The sequence below is a fragment of the Ptychodera flava genome, unplaced genomic scaffold, assembly GCF_041260155.1.
Source record: "Ptychodera flava strain L36383 unplaced genomic scaffold, AS_Pfla_20210202 Scaffold_35__1_contigs__length_1935909_pilon, whole genome shotgun sequence".
NCBI lineage: Eukaryota > Metazoa > Hemichordata > Enteropneusta > Ptychoderidae > Ptychodera > Ptychodera flava.
This window is the reverse complement of record NW_027248357.1, coordinates 1575974-1596650: the sequence shown is the minus strand read 5'-3', so window position 1 is coordinate 1596650 and position 20677 is coordinate 1575974. Positions and strand designations below refer to the sequence as shown.

Genomic DNA, 20677 nt, shown 5'->3' with positions numbered 1-20677 from the left:
AATAATATTAATATTATCATGGCTTAAGACCTAGATATTTGAAATATAGCAGCCTTACCATATGGTCTACAAAATAATGTACAGAATTTTGATTGATCAATTTTAATGTTACAATTTTGCAGTGTGATTTTGAAAAATACTGGCCCTCCCTCCTGATAATTTCTCTCGAATCCCTTTCTGCATATGCCCCTTGATGTAGAATTTGTAAACACACATTCGCTGGTCACCAGTTCATGCATTTAGAAGGCGGCGTTGAAGCCCGAATGTTGATTTATCCATGAAAATGAATCAGTGAATTACATTGGAGTGTAAATGCACCTATTTCTAGCTTAACATGGCTATCGTGCATCGTGAACTTTGGCACTGGGCTTGGGCTTGTCATTGATTTAAACGTTATTAGTCAGCCTTTGAATTTGGAACTTTCTGAGCATGTGCAGAGTTTTCCCGCCAGTCTTTTACTAGCTCTCGGAGCTATGGCTTCCTTGTGAAGTGTGTGACAGTTTTGATAAACGAATGTTCGTGCTGTTGAATACAGAAAAACCTCACTTTTGGGAACTGTCAATGGTAGCAGAGCTTAACAACGGCTCACAGTGGTAGTTATAAAAACCCTCCGTCTCTTGGCCCTAATACTGTGTATGAAACATGGAAAAAAGAGGTGGAGGTATGGCAGTTGATGACAGATGTCGACAAGAAAAAACAAGCCTTGGCAGTAACATTGACGTTGACTGGCCAAGCAAGAGCCAAGGCGCTTGAGCTGGACGTTGCTGAGATGAATTCAGACGATGGTATGAACAAATTGATTTCTGCACTCGATTCCTTGTTCAAGAAAGAAACTGTTGATTTGGCTTAAGAAGCATATTCAAATTTTGATTCCTACATAAAGATGGCGGATGTGCATATGTCGGTCTATGTTATTGAATTTGAATGTCGATATACGCAATGTCAAAAGTATGAAATGACACTTCCTGATGCAGTTTTGTCATTCAAGTTATTAGATAGAGCAGATCTATCGCAAACTGAAAGACAACTTGTCTTAACTGCGGCATCAGATATGAAATTTTCTTCAATGAAATCTGCACTGAAACATATTTTGGTGACAGTCACTTCACTCAAGATGGCGACTATGGGAGTGCTACGGCTTCTGCCAGTACGGGTATAAAGATAAAGCAAGAGTCAGCTTTCTTCACGCAGAAATCTCAACAAAATAGAAGTTATAGACGGATTGATTCCCAAAGTTCAGCAAGTCAGAGATATAAAAAGCTAAGTTGTTCACTCAAAGGGACTAATCAACTTCATAAATTTGGCAGACGTACGAAGTGTATGATTTGTCAGTCAGTTTTCATTGGGCTAAGGACTGTCAACATAGAAATGATCCTGCTGCTATCAAAATTACAGAAGATGATAGTTCTTCAGGTGAAGTTTGCAACCTAGTATTGTTTGCCAAAGATGACAGAACAGACAATGAAATAGTTATGACTGAATCTTTTGGATGTGCAGTGATTGATACTGCCTGCACCCGCACAGTATGTGGTCGAAAGTGGTTAGACTATTATATTTGTAACTTGGATGACATGCAGAAGTCTAAAGTGAAGACTGCTTCAAGTAACAAAGGATTCAAGTTTGGAGATGGTGTCCAGGTAAACTCCACACAAACTGTTAGACTGCCAGCTAAAATAGGGAGCACTAAATGTGAAATTGACACTGAAGTCGTTGATGTTGATATACCCTTGCTGCTCAGTAAAGCATCTCTGAAACGTGCAGGTACTTTGCTGGATCTTGAAAATGATAAAGCAGAAATGTTCAAGAATCCAGTAAAATTGGAATTTACATCAAGTGGACATTATTGTGTAGACATAAGAAATATTGATGATGTACAGAAACATGAGTAGGCAAGTGAAGTGTTGATTAACAAAAACATCAGCAAAGCGGATCACAAAGTCCTGATAAAAGCTACATCAGCAGTTTGGACATGCGTCAGCTGACCGAATAAAGAAATTGCTTGAAAGTGCCTGTACAACTGACACAGAAGTATTTATGACTCTGAATCATGTTGTTGCTAATTGTGAAGTGTACCATAACTACAAGAAACCAGCACCAAAGCCTGCAGTTGGCTTTCCCTTAGCCACAGACTTTGAAACTGTTGCTGTTGATCTTCATGAACTACAGAGAAACGTTTCGTATCTTCACATCATTGATGAATTTACTTGCTTTAGTGCTGGAACAGTAATTAGGAGCAAACAGTCATCAGTTTTCACAGATAAATTTATTGAGAAATGGATCAGTATTCATGAGGCAGCGAAGAGACTCTACAGTGACAATGGGGGAGAATTCAATAGTGCAGAAGTTCGTGATATGTGTGAAAATTTCAATATTGAACCAAAGACAACTGCTGCTTTCAGTCCATGCAGTAATGGACTTTTGGAGAGACACAATCAAGTACTTACTGACATTATGAGAAAAGTGCAAGCAGAAAGAAAATATGACTGGTCAACATCCTTAAACTGGGCATTGATTGCCAAAAACAGTCTATGCAGTATCAATGGATATAGTGCATATCAGCTGGTATACGGTAGGAATCCTAATCTGCCTTCAGTCCTTGTGGACAAGCCTCCAGTCTTAGAAGGTACCAAGACAAGTCAAGTTGTTGCCAAACATGTCACATCGATGTATGCTGCAAGAAAGGCATTCACAGAAAGTGAGTGTTCAGAAAGAATATGAAGAGCGCTGAGAAAGCAGACTCGTCCGACGCCTGATCTCTGTGTGATGGGTGACAAAGTTCTACTACAAATGTCCTGATAGTCCTGAGTGGAAAGGGCCAGCTACTGTCATTGGACAGGATGGCGCAGTTGTATTAGTACGGCATGGTGGTGTAATTATCCGTGTACATCGGTGTAGACTCAGTAAAACTCTACAGACAGAACATGACAAACTCTGTCAAACAGAACACAGTACTAGTAAAATAGAAATGATGACCAGTTGGATAATGATGATGAAAAGGCAACAGTGGAGGAAACTGAGAGTGATACAGAAGAAGATGATGAAGACAGTACAGATACAGAAAATGCAAGTGTTGCAGTACATCCTATCAGAAATGTTGCTGTCATCAAGCCTGGTAGTACGGTCTCCTATAGACATGAGGAAAATGATTCCAGAGTGTCAGCTAAAGTATTAAGCAGAGCTGGCAAAGTATCAGGAAAATTTAAAAACTGGTACAATATTGAATATGTGGCGCCAGATGAGATAAATGGTGTCAGACAATCAGTTGATTTAAGTCAGGTTGCTGATTGAGAAATTCATCAGCCTCCAGACATGAGTATCCAGGATGAAAATGTCATGATGTTGGATGACTTATCAATGATGGATGCAGAATTGGCAGAACTTGACAGTTGGAAACAAAATAAAGTGTACATTGAAGTACCAGATAAAGGACAAAAATGTATATCAACTAGATGGGTGAACACTTTGAAAACTACACCTGATGGCATCAAACCCAAAGCTCAACTAGTGGTCAGAGGCTTTGAAGAAATAGACCACGAACAAATACTCAAAGATTCACCCACATGTGGAAAAGAGTCCTCACGACTCATTTTGACTCTGATGGCACAGCAAAATTGGAAACCATACTCAATGGATATAAAGACAGCTTTCCTACAAGGAAATAAATTAGAAAGAGATATTGTTGTACGACCTCCCAGGTAAAGTTTGGCATCTACAAAAATGTGTATACAGTCTTGGTGATGCTTCCCTGTACTGGTATAAGCGTGTGAAATCTGTCATGATGGAAACTGGTGCTAATGCATCCAAGGTAGATCCAGCGGTGTTCTATTGGATCAACAAGAATGATGTGGTGATCGGCTATTTGGCAAGTCATATGGATGACTTGGTATTAATTGGGTGGAACACCAGAATTTGAAGCAACGGTCATCAATCATATTCGTGCAACATTGCATGTTGGTAAAGAAGGTAGCCATGCATTTCAATATGTTGGCATGGGTCTTACAAGTGGTGACGATGAAATACGTTTGGGTCAAGACAACTACATTGACAATCTGACACCTATCCACATTAAGGTAGTATGCACCTCGAAAGTGAAAGACTTAAACTTTTGCTCAAACTTTCCTCAAAGAATATTTCAACCACTCTCTTTCAAAATCAAGAATAAAAATCGGGGGTCACCGTACAAATTTTGGAACAAGAGGCGTGTTTTACCACTCTTTTTTGGGAGTGGAGATTTAGCCGAGCGGTTCTGTCTGTGGCCTCTCAGCTAGGCGACTGATGCCGTATGTTGTGGGTTCGAATCCGATTGGAAACTAGCCGTATTACCTTAAGAGATGCAGAACTTTGGAAAAGGACATGCCACTGACTGATATTTAGAGAGATCTTTTGCGATCGAAGGTGGGTCAAATATTGTGGATAGCACATCAGAGTCGTCCAGATATATTGTTTGATGCATGTAATCTGGCAGCAAGCATCAAAAATGGGAGTGTTGAAGATCTTCTACACGCCAACAAAGTCATCAGAAGAATTAAAACTGATAGAATATCATTGAAGTTTCATCATCTTGGTGATGGAAATTTATCTTTAGTTGTGTATAGTGATGCTTCACTTGGTAATCTCCCAGATGGCGGCAGCCAGGGTGGTCACATAATTCTTTTAGCTGGGGAGACTGGCAAATTTTCACCTATTAGTTGGAACTCCAAGAAGATTCGCAATGTAGTACGCAGTACCTTAGCAGCAGAAACACTTGCAATGGCAGACGGCATTGATGCTGCATTGGTTATTGCTATCCTATTTGCAGAACTGACTACAGGCAAACCAACATCTGAAGTGTTACCCCTTGTGTGCCTTATAGATTGTAAGTCACTGTGTGAAGCTGTAAAATCAACAAAAGTGGTGGCAGAAAAACGGCTAAGAATTGAAATAAGTGGAATCAAGGAACTGGTTGAGAATCATCAAATACAAAGGATAATTTGGTCAAAGGGCAAGAAACAGGTAGCAGATTGTTTGACGAAAAAAGGAGCGTCGCCTATACTGCTGATGAAAGCACTTGCTGAAGGAGTTGTTGACTTGCACTAACTTCATCTGTACAAGATTTGTGTATTTAAATTCAGTACATGGACATGAAGAAAGACTAGAGAGACGTTTTGTTGTTATTTGTTTATAATGCATTTCATGCAGCAGTGTCTTGGCCGGACATTTTACATTGGACAATTTATCAGACAATTTATTTCCTTTTGAACAAAAGAATAAGGGGAGATTGTTAACCTTACAGTTCCTGTCATTGATTTATTAACGTTATTATTCAGCCTTTGACTATGGACCTTTCTGAGCATGTGCAGAGTTTTTCCCGTCAGTGTTTTTCTAGCTCTTGGAGCTATGGCTTCCTTGTGAAGTGTGTGTGACAGTTTTGATAAGCGAGTGTTCATGCTGTTGAATACAGAAAACCTCACTTTTTGGGAACTTATCAGTGATCAGTTCCGAGTTCACGGGCATTCACTCCTTGCATTGAAAAATAGAAACACATCTCAAGAAAAATATCATGTTTTAAATTTACTTGTCACTTGTCTTCTGCGATGTGTTGTGGCATCAACTTACCAACCGTGAAGGGACCATGACTAACCTGATTGTCATAATCATCAAGTAAATTTCTCTTTGACATCACGTCTCTCTCCGATCAGTGATGTCATCTTTATTTGAGAAATTTATTAACGTATCGATCGGATTCAAACTCAAAACATACGGCACCCAGCCAGAGAAACATTTTACAGTGATTTATTACATTGTATACCATACAGAAAGACATGATTTACATTTCTTTTTACAATTTTGGCGATGTGGTGCTCAATTACTGTGATAAGCATGCCAAGTTGACTCCCAATCATCCTCACTGTCTTGTTGTGTATGCCTACAATTGACCGTACCGTGAAGTTCAAATTAGCATTCATATTTGTTGTACAGAGTTGCAATTTCTTCAGCTGTGGTTTCGAAGCTATCACTCATTCAGTTGGCGCACAAGTTTCAACATTTAGAACAATAGAATGCGATCACAACGAGGTGTTACCGCAGCATTTGAGTTGTCAGTGTGTTCCCGCACTGTTGTTGCCGCATGTTTTGAGGGGTCAGTGAGTTCCCGAAAATGTGTTGCCGCAGTGTTTGCGGAAATAAAACAATGCAAAGTGGGCATAAGACAATAGATACCGCAGACCTTGCGGCAAAGAACAGTGCTACTGCACAGTTATGCAAGGTTTGCTGCATACCGCAAAATGCGGTTACAAGTTATGTGATGCTAGTAATGTATATTTTAATGATCATATTGGTAAAATCAAGTGTGTTCACTTTTAATTCCTAATGTTGTATGAACTGTACCTGTATGGGATGTTCCAGATTTGTAGATATACTTTATGTACCGGCATTCTTACAACACACTTTGAATATACAGCTATTTAGACTATCGCTTACATCACCAAAATAAAGATATACAGGCATACTATTAATTACTTACCCAATCATGTTGACCAGATTCTCCACATGTCGTTCACTGAACATTGTGATAACAAACAGTTTCTGCACGTGCATCTTGATGACAGCTTTACCAATGATTGTAGCACCAAAAAATGTCCAGAATGGTATTAGAAAGTGACCACAAGTAATACCAGCAAGGTCAAATAATGGATTTGGAATCTAGTAAATAAAAAAGATATGAAATAATCATAAATTGTGTCACAGAAATTTGATATCAGTTTTGGGATCTCTGGTAAATGTATTTTGATATTTCATGGATATTTAGTAGTTTTAGTGTCTAACCATGTGTGTTCTGATAGTATGATGATATTTTTCTATTTCCTCTGACTATATATGAACAAGTTATAGCTGATGACACAGTCCCAACTTGTTAAGGGGTACTTTGATTTACAACCGCCTGGAGAGGATAGCATTACGGGAAGGCTCCATTAACTTAGGAATACCCTACTTCCCTAGAGGATCAATTTCACAGACCTGCCTTTCCTACAATGGCACTACAATGGCACCAGCTGGATTAGATAAACACAACAATGGAACATTCACACCTTGGGGATTAAAAGTCTTCTGTTTGTCACCCGAGTTGCTCAGGCAAGGACTTGGGTTTCAGGTACCATGCAAGTTAATGCAGTCGTCCCCTAATGGAGTTCTGTTTATTTTTGTAATTAAAAGTACTGCCATACAGATGGGGTTTAATGGCTGAGAATGAGTTCTACGGTGGTGAAACGTAAAGCAAATCTTGGCTGCCACCTTTATTACATAAGGTCATTAAATAAGTCAATTATTTATTAATAAGCTGACGCACGACAAACGTAATTCTTTCGTTTAGGGGGAGGAGGTCAAAGCTCATTTCGTTTTGTGAGCGTCAAAATCGCATAAGGATTTTGTCTATTGTTTTCGAACTGTTACTTTGCAGCAAGAACGCAATACTACCGTCGCGTTCATCAAGAACAGAATAACTGACCACAAAATACGGAATAGAAAAGACAAAAAAAGACATAAATATAAAATAAAACTTGCATACTTTTTCAACGTGAAACATGTACGTAAAACATTTTCCTACGTGTGACATACATTAAAATGTTCTGTGACTTATAAAGTGATACGCGTAAAGTGGAGGGTTAGTAATAATGTGCACTACCGGTATTTTTTCATGGGCGTGCGGATAGGAGAGGTGCGAGTGGGTTTGTCAGAAACGGCATCATAATACGAAATTGATTTCGCATAAGAACTTTCGTTTTGAGGGGGAGGGAGGGGGTTTCAAGTAAAACAAAGGAATTACGTTTCTTGTGCGTCAGCTTTTATTATCAACGGCCCCTAAACATCTTCGCATTCTATTATGACAGGACAGATTGCCACCTGTAAGCACATTTCATAAAATTTGATGCAGCGCTGCTGGATATCCACCCTAAAAAATACAAATCAGTAATTACTTTAATTAATACTGCTCAGTGACATTGAATTGTATTACAGCACTGTGAGATCAACATCTGTACCAAATTTCCTCAAATTTGATGCAGTTTTTCTGGACATATCACTCTGATTAGGAAAAGTTCATTAAATATGCAAATCAAAACTTAATCAACACGACACTGATAAATGTCCTTATAAAGAAATGTGAGCTCAACATCTGTACCAACCAGTACATGTACACTTCCCAAACTTGGCACAGTCATCAGGACTAATGAGAGGTGGTGCACCTAAACCTTGAATTTTTAATTAGTCACATGACCTGAGCAGTGGATGGGCCAGCAGCACTTCTCAGCCTGGTTGAGTTCATCTACACCATAAACAGTTGTCGATTTGAAATGGCAAGTTCAGCTAGGATGTAATTTTTCGAGTTAACGTAATTATTTTTGTATTTTCGTTTTGGTTTATGTTCCTATAAAAGTCTTGCTAAATTTTAAAACTGCATCAAACAAAAAATTGGAAATATTTAAAAAGATCATATGAACACGAATTTGGACTGTAAATTATTGCATACTTTACAATCGAGATGACCTTTGACCCATCATCTGATTATTGCTGCATGCATATGGTGCAAATGTCTGCTCAAAAGGGGTCCGTGGTCTGGTTTTTGAATTGATCTTAGCTCCAGTCAGTCAGTGGAGATTCCAAACCAAGGCCAGGTCATTTGAACGTAATGTAGAAAAGTTGACGTGTGTTACCCGGCAACGTTTCCCGATCGGTCCGAGGAGAGGTCTAGGTCAGCGTATTTTTTCGTGCACAATATCGGAGGAATGATTTTTGGGGGGATGTCGCCTGATCGACTGTCAAATTGTATGACATCGCAACCATTTCCAAAATAAAACGACACTGAAACCCTTGGTGAGGTACTTGGATGTATCTTTATTCACTGTGATTACGTTCAGATGCACTGACGACGGTGCATAATAAACTCTACCGAGTTTGCCTGGTAACACACGTCGACTTTTCTACGTTTTGATTTGGAATCTCCACCGACTGACCAGAGCTAAGAGCAATTCAAAATCCAGACCATGGACCGATGTGTAAAACACAATCACTGTGTCAGAAAAAAGGTGTTTTGTTTTTTTGGTTCCAATAAGTTCAGAGGAGGAACAATTTTTGATGTTGGACGTTATAAGGTATAAAAAATATAATCAGAAATGGACATATTAAATTTGATGATGTTCGGCATCATAGATTGGGATTATGGGACAAGTTTTTGAATATAAGAGGTATTGACCGACATTATATACAAGAAAAAGTCGTGTTTTTTTTGTATTGTTTGTTTTGTTTTGTTTTTTTGGTTTTTTTTGGGGGGGGGGGGTTTCGGCCCTAATTTTCGTTTGGAGCAGGATTGAAGAATTTTGAGTGTGGAACGTTGTTGCGTGTCCACTCACACGTAAAATGTTAACAGAAGTGAAAGTGTTTTTTTGGGTCTTCTGTCGTAATATTGACACTTTCACCGTGGGAGGGCGCATTCTATGCCAACGGCCAGACTGCAGGAGGCGCGTAAACGCGCCAAGAACGTACGTGTTTATATGCGTTCGATATACGTTGGCTTTGTCTGATCTACATCATGTTTGTTGACTATTTCCTCAAGCCTAGCGTAGCGTACGAGGTGGAGGTCAAACCTAAATGAGCATGCGCGCCAAATTTGTAAACAAATGCCGCCATACTCGGTCATTTCTCCGCCGTAATTTTTAACGATCGTGTGATCAGTTGTTGTTTTTCTGTCCGAGGGTATAAAAATGGCGACGTGGGCTCAGTTTAACACAGATTAAGCCCTTGAGCATGTTTTTTCTAGACAGTGATAGTGGAATTGTCACTGATCGTGAAACTGAACTCGACGGAGATAGCGGAAGTCAAATTTCAAATGACAACTCTAATACCGAACTTGAATATGTCCCGAACCAGTTGGGACAGAGATTGCAAGCAAGACAGGAAGGTAGGCCAGCTGAGCATGCTGAGAGAAAAGTGCGACAAAGGGTCGGTGACCGACGTCACAAACGTTGATGGGGTATCCTGTGGATGTTGTACGACATCAATCTATCAATGACAATTACACATCAGACTAGCTACCAGTATATAAGCTTATATATAATATAGCTCTCTTTTGAATGTCAGATGATACCTGTTGTTCGAAGATGAACTTGTAATAAATATGCATATTAACCTCATTTATGTGGAATATGTTTTAGAGTATGTGTTCCCCCTACTATATTTGAGTTAATAAAACGTAAGTAGTAATTTGTAAAGCGTTACACTGAAAACAAGTCATCGTAGATGACACAGTCCCCACTTGTTAATGGGTACTTTGATTACAAGTCCTCAGAGAGGATAGAGTCCTCTTCATGAATTTGGTCTGTGATGTCCTTTTACTAAGTTTGAATAAAATCGGTGAATAAAATCGGTTGAGACGTGCCCGTGTTTTGGCTAAGGACATGAAAAAATTGTAACAAAATGGCTGCCATGCAGCCATATTGGATCATATCATGAAACAAATTGACTTACATATGTATGACATAGGTTAATATCCTTGTACCAACTTTGAATAAAATCGGTGAGATATGCCCGAGTTATGGCTCTGTACATGAAAAAGTCATAACAAAATGGCCACAAGGCAGCCATATTGGATCGTATCACAAACCAAATTGACGTGCATGTCTATGACATTGGTCAATGTCCTTGTACCAACTTTGAATAAAATCGGTTGAAACATGTCTGAGTTATGGCTCTGTACATGAAAAAATCATAACAAAATGGCCGCCTGGCGGCCATATTGGATCGTATCACAAAACAGATTACCGTGCATATGTATTACATAGGTCAATGTCCTTGTACCAACTTTGAATAAAATCAGTTGAGATATGCCTGAGTTATGGCTCTGTACATGAAAAAATCGTAATAAAATGGCCGCCTGGCGGCCATATTGGATCATATCACAAAACAAATCGACGTGCATATGTATGACATAGGTTAATGTCCTTGTACCGACTTTGAATAAAATCAGTTGAGATATGCCTGAGTTATGGCTCTGTACATGAAAAAATCGTAATAAAATGGCCGCCTGGCGGCCATATTGGATCGTATCACAAAAAAATCGACGTGCATATGTATGACATAGGTCAATGTCCTTGTACCAAATTTGAATAAAATTGGTTTAGATATGCCTGAGTAATGGCTCTGTACATGAAAAAATCGTAATAAAATGGCCGCCTGGCGGCCATATTTGATCGTATCAAAAAACAATCGACGTACATATGTATGACATATGAAGTAATCTATGTACCAAGTTTGAATGAAATCGCTCGAGGCGTATCTGAGATATCTGCGTGAACGGACGGACGATGCACAGACGGACGCACGCACGCACGCACGGACATGACCAAACCTATAAGTCCCCCGGACGGTGTCCGTGGGGACTAAAAATACATTTATATATTGAAATAACAAAAAATGCAACGTTTTTGAATTTTTTTGGTAAACTCTAATATGGCCGCCATGAACATGTGACCTTCATTTTTATTCATTTTGTTCATTTTTATGATGCTCTGTCATACTGCAATACTCACTGAAAAAATTGTCATGAATACTCTTATAATTACAAAGATACAGCTCATGCATGTAAACCAATATTTATAAGGCCATTTATCCATAGCAAACTACGCACAGGAACGCATGTATAAAAATTTATTACGCAGTGAAAGTGTTAAGTTTGATGGAGAACAGTTTTGGTTGTCTTGCAGTACTTCTATCGGGTATGGATAGACGTGAAACATACTGGTAAAACACATAGTTTTTGGCCGCAATGCGTTTTGAGCAGAAACAGTTCTGTATGTCGAAAACTGACTTATTGGAGTAGGCTTCGGAGGGACTGTGCTTCAACAAACATTATTGTTACGGTTTATTGTTGACAGGGTTATTGTTTGTTGTTCACAATTTGTGAACAATAAACAATTAGTCAGATAGTATCAAGTCTGCCTCGCGTTGCAGTGTTAATCTAGGGAATGCAGGCAAGCTTATTTACATATGAATTTAGGACACGCCCGATATCAATAATGACTGCTGAGGTCACTGTTTTTCCCGCTGAAGCATGTCACTGTGGCGATGTGCCAAAACGAAGGCTCCAAAAATTGTAGTTTTCCGCATTTACTTTATTTTCCTCAGATGTTATCTTCGAACAACTGTCATTCCTGGTCGACATTATAACTAGGTGACAAAGTACGCCCGTGTTTAGGTTAATTCCCGTTTAATTATCAAATGCCGTGGCGTCGAAGTAACAAAACACATTTTTTGCGTTTTTCTCAAATTCAATGTGTGAATGAGGTAGCCTTCTTTTGCACCTAGTCAATTCGCGCTCACAAACACCAGCTGTTTGAAATTCACACTGTCCATTGGAAACATAATGAATTCAAAATCAGTGTCTGGGATTTCCTTTTTATGCTTTTGATTTTTTGTTATGTGCTCTTGAAGGTGTTAGACAGGAGTGCTTTTCAAGGAATTGTAATTGTCAGGCCATATAATTTGAATGGAGACGCCGAGAAAAAATCGCAGACATGGATTTGAAGGAATATTGTCAAGGCCTGTCAATGAACAAATTTCAACCGGAAATCTTGCAGTGTGTTTGCTAAAGGAAGGAAAACCTTTTTTTGGAAGGTTCAGAAAAACGCTTGTCACATGACTCTTATGCAAATAATGACTATGTATTGTGCTCGGTTGGATTTCTCTATATCAGGGCTTTCAGAAAATATATAGTTTATTGGGATAGGACTTCTTCAAGTGAGAAAAAAAAAATCTGAAAGTGTCTAAAAGGTATCTATCTCCCTTAAGTGCCATACAATTTGTCAGGAGCTATATTCTTTAAAGAAGATACTTACTGATGCACATGCAAGTATTCCCAGGAAACCAACTTTCTGTACAAGTTTCTGAATAGCTAACTAGCCCGTGTTATCCAATCCTAAAATCAAGTAAGATTAAAAAATGGCAAAAAGTTACATCATTTACAACTGTATCATGCTATATGCAGCACTCATTAATAGATATGTAAAATTTGTAGTTCTGTTTTCCACTGGTCCATGTTAAAGCCCAGTGGTCGTCATGCTGGGCATGCGTGATTTTATTGTTGATATTAAAACATAAATGTTTGTAAACATAAGTCTTCTCAACTTCAATCAGAGTGAGAAATTGAGACACTCTGCACATTATGTCGCTGAGTTTACTGCATGCAATCACACTGAACAAATGGGTTTGATCGCGCGCGGTCACGCTGGTTGTACACAATGCTACGTACAGCACAGTAAAAATACATCACTAAAATGATCAACATTGTATATATATATATACATATATATATACAATATATATATATATATATATATATATATATATATATATATATATACATATAGACCAGCAACAAGCACAATGCCTAACACAAAAATTACACTCAAGACCATGATCGGCAAGCCAGAGCAGGACACGGGAGATGCTGTTGCTTCGATAAGGGAGAAGGTCACCGCGTTGACGTACACGGATATGAGAGAATCCGGTCCCACAACCAGCTGCACAACGTACCGGCCCCGCGACGACTTGGCCCACAACCCACTGTTGATCACCATTTCTTACTTCTTCTAGTAATACGTGGCAAGAAATAGTCAAATGACAGGACACAATAGACAAAACGAGCGGGTTTTCGTGGCATTTGGCAGGAAAATTGCACAGCTACACAAGTACATAGGGACGTATGAGAAATCCTGTGCACTGTCATGGCAGTGATCCAACGGCTAGCTAGTGTTGGCCTACCGGTGCTACGCAAACTTCGTTGTTGTACCTCCTGATTGCCGGGTAGGTCTGAATCCTCTTTCAAATGAGATAACCCCCACATAACAAGAAGACCTATGAAAGGTCCTTCGCTTGACTTGATACCTGTACTCGGAATTCTCGTTTGCATCCCCTAACGGGGTTAACTTCGTAGTGGAGTTGGATTCTCCACAGCCGAGTGTAGCGCGCCATATACCCGGTTCTCTTGACACCAACGTTCATGCAGACCACAGAACAGATGCTTCTTGCTGCAGCGGGCATTGCTCTGCCAGCTGTAGATTTCTGTAGCTTGTCAATTGTCAATTGTACTCCTGTTGGGCCTCTTGAAATGAAAGTTCTCATCCTTGCTAGCGATGTCGTCGACCAGAGCCCGGTCATTGATAGTCTGTTGGCATATACACGTGTACGGGTAAGTGTATAGCTCCATGGCTCGAGCGAACCCCATTCAGCTGATTCAAGAAAATCATGATCAAATGTGATCTCAATCCAGCGTGTAATTACTGTTCAATATTCAGCAGATATTTAACTTAGATTAATTGACCTTTTATTGCGTGTTAGATTTGGTAAGTTGTTATGCTTTTGACAAATCAGCCGCCATATCTGCGGCAATATTGCAAACATAATAATCAACCCGTAACCTCATGCAGCATTCTTGGATATGTTGTCAACAGGGGGGACCCCCTCAGGAGCATGCGCAGCGCGACGACCACTGCGCTTTAACACATCATGGCACTAAGTACCTAATGGCATTTATGATGCATGAATGGAATAGGCCAAACCCGGAATTCGAATCGACCACGGTACAAACAAAGCCATGTGCGCAAACACGCATAGACGTACGTGTATTTCCATACGCGTTAGTACACATGTGGGTTTGTTTGTACCGGCATCACGTGATTATTTGGGCGTACTGAGTCTGTAGAACCCTCGCGTCCTTTTTATTCCGGAGTAGAACCATTGTACTGTCCTTTCCAGTAGAATCATCTCTCTCTCTTCTGTGAACAAAAGACTGCAAGACTCCACATTCTTTGATGTACATGTAGAATTTCAAAAGAAAATTTGGTTGATGGACCTCAATTGTCAAAACAAACAACCCAGCGGCTGATAGAATTCAGCTGTATTATGTCGAGAAAAAAGCGTCAATGATGACACTGTTGCTCCTCAGTGCATTTAGTGGCAGGGATGCAAGGAGAGAGGTTTTGGGAATGTTACTGAAAAGGCTGCAAAGAAAGGGTTGAAATGTGAAACTAATAAAACCTATTCTTTTATTTAGCAGTGACCGTCCAGCTTGGTAAAGGTGCCATCTCATACATGAAGGCAAAAAACATAATTTTCACATGTCCACCAAACATAGATCAACAACATGATCAAAATTGATTGATCAGCAATATTGTGTACATTCATTGCTACCAAATTCTGACCCAATTGAATTATAACAGGGAAACATGCATGCATGACTTGACAGTGTGGACTGCATGCACTACATCTGCTGTGATGACAGATTCAATTGCCAGACCACCACACTGCATCAAAGAACAGTAGTTTACAAAGAAAAATATAATTCCAAACAAACTTTCTTTGTGTCATTGATAGTCTTGATTTTCTTTGGATATTGAATGGACATATTTATGAAAGATGTCACTTTTGCTTGTCCGTGACATGGACATGAAAGGGTTGAAATGTGAAACTGTAAACATAGGGCCAAAGTCCCTGAAGCTACTATAGACATGGATACAAAATTAAGTATTTCCTGACTGTATGAAATTATCTCACTAAGGTCATCCTAGGGACATGTAAACCAAATATTAAAGCTGTCTGACCAGCGGTTTTGAAAAAACAAGCAACTCAACAGTTGACAGCTCTGCTGTGTTATGTAGAGAATAACCTTTTGTGACACATGTATTGATGAAGAAGGTGGATATCTTTGATAGCTCATTTCAGAATGGCCTGACCAAAAATGAAAAAATTCCGTAAAAATACAGATTTGCATATTCATCAGACTATATTAGTCAATAAAATAATAGCAAATAAACGAGAGTTAATTAATTCTAATTAAAGTAAACAAGACTTGCTTAAATCAAAATTTACTTCATAAAAAAACAGCATATCTGTCAGGTTATAAAGAATCTTGAGCTGGTCATCTTTTAATATCAGTATTTTCATCCTATTAACCAAGCACATTTTAACTTTCAAATTAACATTGTAAGTAAGTTCTGTTGAATAAGTTGAGACTGTACGTACTCAGAGAAAGCACACTGAAGAGACAAATGTTTGAAACTTGAGAAGTTCAAGGTCATCAAAAGCATTATAAGGAATCATGTAACACTTTCATTGCACTGTTTACACAGATTGCATAATTGCTATAAATAGCACATGAGGAATCTTACAGCCCAGCTTTACCATAAAAACCCTATCACTTTGACCACTCTTTTAATTGACCACTCTATTTTTTCCTCAAGAAGTAATCTTATTTATCCTTACAAAGTCAACCATAAATGGAAATTAGAACTTTCTCTATCTCTATTTATTTGACCACCCTATCACGACAAACTATTATGAGCAATTTCTTTTAGATAACATAAATGGTGGTTCAGAATATATCAAAGTTGGGATTCAGGAAAGTTGCCTTTACATGTTTTAATCCTCCAAGATGGTAAGCATTTCACTATGAACTGTTTAATCCTCCAAGATGGTAAGCATTTCACTATGAACTGTCAAAAAAAGTTGAACTTTCTGATAATTCTACACTAAAATTATTTTGGCTTTGATGATTTCCTAATTAATTCAATTATTTAAAATCATATTAATTAATTTTTTCTGGGTGAATTGATAGGGTTTATACAGTATAAGAATTACATACAATATAAGTCAAATTTGACCAAAAATGACAAAAAAATTCCTTAAAAATACACCTTTGCATATTCATCACAATTTGAACAAATCTAAGTTGGGTTATCCCTAGGGACCTGTATACCAAATAACAAAGCTGTCTGACCAGCAGTTATGAAGAAGAAGATTTTTACCAAAAACACCTTTTTTGGCATTAATTGCCTATTTTCAACAATATCAAAAAATTCAAAAAACTGGTTTCTCAAAATCATATTTTCATCTACACAACAAATATCAAATCGGTAAGTACTGCAGTTCTCAAGATATTTGAGTGGACGGACGCCTCACAAACGGATATACATACATACATACATACATACATACATACATACATACAGACTGACGCCGGACGGATACCCATCCCAATAGCTTCTATAGACTATAGTCTATACTAGCTAATAAAACCTATTCCTTTTTTTAGCAGTGACCGTCCAGCTTGGTAAACGTGCCATCTCGTAAATGAAGGCAAAAAAACATAATTTTCACATGTCCACCAAATACATTGATTTTTGCGGAAACTTGATTAGCCCAGTCAAGTACACGTGCTTACTCATAACAGCTGGACCGCAATGATAGATACATGTACATTGTTTTGTGATATCCTGATACAAAATTAAAATATTGTGATTAATACTTTGTATTGACTATAACGATGCAAAAGTTCTTTGGGTGTGAAACATGTTAGCACAATGTGTCACAAATCAACCATCAACACAACAATGTTTATGTAAGAACAACCTGCTTGATTTCCATGGACTTTCTAGTCGCACACTGGTATGCCTGTGTTTCCTCTGGCTTCTGAAAATGCTAAGTAAATTTACAAATTCAGTCTAAAAAGTTTTAATTTTCAAAATTTGTTAGTAAACTTGGAATTTGCAAAGTGAGGCAATGTACAACCAAAAAGCAACATCTATTTTGTACGGACTACACTGAATGATTGTACAAACACAAATAATACTTCATTTAATAACACCTTTATCGTCATCCTTCGATCACATCTCAGGTTCAAAAGAGCTTTCACAAGTTTCAGACAATCTAGAAATGTGCACTTCACAAGTTTCAGGCAAATCTAGAAATGTACACTTTCACAAGTTTCAGACAAATCTAGAAATGTGCACTGTCTCTAGCTGAAGTAAGACAGCAGTTGCCATTCTTCTTGATTTGGGCATGTTTCAACAGTAACTGTTGTCTTTTGTGATAGAGTTGCAACCTATATTAGGGATGCCAGGCCATTTTTTGTTCTTGGTTAAACTTACTTGAATTGTATTTTTTCTTGAAGATCTTGTCTCAGAATTTAAAAAACTGTTTGAATAATGGTTCTATCTTGTTTACTTCTAGAGTTATGATTTTTTTTAGAATTAAAATATGCTCGATTTTTTTGACAAATGGTCAAAAAATTACAACATATGGCTAAGAGTCATTTTGTGGGTATCCCTATGAAAAAGTATTGTTGTATAATAACATTAATTCTCTAAGTAAACTGCTTTAAAATACTTTTTGTGCAATATATTGCAAGAGTAAGTATAAGGAGCTTTTGTTTTCTTTACACAGAGACTTGGAAATGCAAAAAGTTTGTGAGACAGTGTTGGAAATTGGATGGTACCATGTATAATACCAGTCAAAAAACTATTTTTTGCCATTTTCAAACTACTGTAACTTTCAGAGTTTTTAAGCTAGCTCTGTCTAATTTTGAGCAGTTAATATTGAGAGATAATGCAAAAGAATACATGCATTTAAGATTTGTAAAATTACTTAAATTTTGTATTTTAGATACGCTGACAATCATGGAGAGCCAAAAAACATTGGACGGAAAGTCAGTAAAAATAGCCATTGTTCCTCTTTTCAAACAGCTATAACTCTCAGAGTTTTTATGCTAGCTGTACGAAATTTTGGACACTTAAACTTGAGTAATAACAAAAAAGAAAAATATCTTTTAGATCTGTATAACTTCTTAAATGTTACGTTTGAGAAATTCTAATATTCAAAAAACCAAAAATCATAGGATTATGAATAAAATAAGTCATTCTTCAACTAATCAACTCACATCATAATTCCCTGGAGCTATCCTTTTTACACAAGAATATTAAACCCCCTAAAAAGCTGTCATCTTGTTGTACTCAATTTTCCTTTGGCATTAAAATCTAGAGTCAGGGTTATGACTTTTTTCTTTGCTCTTGGTTCTTTCCTTAGATTTTTCATTCTCTCTTCATTTGCTCTCTCTTTCAACTTGTTTTTCAATTCCCGATTCCTGCACTACCTATACCACTGTCTGTCATTTCCCCATGCTGTTTAAAAATAAAGGTTGTTTACATACATTTATTACCATGGCATGCTGACTTTATTCCCATAAATCATTGAAAGAGTATTCATTTCTGTTGTTAAATATCATTTTGTAAATTTTGTGCGACATCAACAGATGAAAAATGATCGTAAATCTACCAGGGTTTGAAAACAGCTGATCGTAGCGTTGCCAATACAGAGTATAGGGCTGTTGAACGAAGTACGTACATATGGCAAAATTCACGGTAAATTCTGAACACACAGACTTAGAAACTACTCAGAACTGACCTTAACACACAGTTTTTGGTGTTCAGGTTTATAGTATAGGATAAAGCCCGAGTACGAGTTTGCTTGATTCACTATCACAAAACACTTTCGGGTTTTCACTTGTCCCGCATAAAACTATGATTAGCCATGTCAAACACCCGAAAAATTGTTCTGCCGAGTGAAGTTCACGTAAAAAGTCCTATCTTTAAAGGCATATTTCTCCTAAATAAATGATGTTTTTTTCACTCATGATACTTCATTTTGATTGTCATAAACTTCTTCTTTCATTTGTAAAGTAAATAAAATCGAAAAAATAAAACTAATAAAAAGTTATACAAGCGACGTAGCGGCCGATATAGCTCCGCTGTGTTTATGTAGAGAATAACTATTTTTGACACATGTTGATGAAGAAGGTGGCAATCTCTGATAGCTAAATGCAGTGGCCAGAAAAAAGTAGCTAAAATAAGCTGCAACTAGAAAGCATTTGCAAGCAAAAGTGAAGTTCCAGAGACCAGAGCAGCGGAAGAAACAAGAGAATGTGTGACAAAGATAGGTGCAGAATGAAAGAGTGCTTTGGATTTTAATATTCAAGCACGTACATAGTTAGGGCTGCTAGCAGTAAACACCATATACAACTAAAAGCAAGGCAGTCCACAGATTACAAATGCCTACATGTACGGTAAAAACGCAACAGATACATACGGGGGCGACAACGCACGGAAATGTATATCAGACGACATTCTCGTGAGCCAGAGCAATAATTTTCGCTTCGCTGACCTACGCAAAGATCAATCGCTTGACGGGTAGCGCTGAGTTGTTGCCGTAAAGAGGCGCGTAGTTTACGACGATGATCAGACGAGAGGAAACATCGGACCTAGGCCGTTGAAATTGAAAACCGAGGCCACATGCATTTTCATTTGATTAAAAGCACAGACTAAAACAATTTTTATTGCTATGTCGCTGTTTTCACGAGATACTGACCGTTTGATCTTGGAAAGTTGAGCTGCTTTAACGTGCAGCCAACGCATGCCGGCGCCGGTGCGGTGACAGGGCTGTGTGTTATTGGCCTCGCAGGAAAAACCGCTGGTGGCTCCTCAGAAATACGGCGGGCAGTTTCTCCGCCAAAACAGCCGATTTTGAATCCAAATTTTGCATTGACCTTCGTTTTCGAGCACACCCACCTCGCCTAGGTACACGATGTACCTAGCCGCGCATGTAAACTTAGGGAAAGCCTAATTTTCTCTCTCTATGCGAGCGAAGCCATCTTATGCGCCGCCATTGTTACATTCGGGCGAAACAGTATAGCCACGTACGGCGAGTATTTAGAGAAAAATAAAATCAAAAAGCAACAAAAAACAAAGCGAAAGAAAGCTAGAATTATTAATAGCTGAACGCAATATGATAGTCGAGCAATGCAGAATAAAAAATAAATAAA

General features: G+C 38.2%; 1 protein-coding gene across 1 annotated transcript in view; it reads right to left on the bottom strand.

The window, feature by feature from the left end:
• Positions 1-20677, bottom strand: part of LOC139127741 (vacuole membrane protein 1-like) — a 74606-nt gene that overhangs the window by 33120 nt on the left and 20809 nt on the right. Inside the window, exon 4 of the mRNA XM_070693631.1 lies at positions 6503-6681. Coding sequence (XP_070549732.1) covers positions 6503-6681 — 179 coding nt within the window. The remainder of the gene's footprint in view (positions 1-6502; positions 6682-20677) is intronic.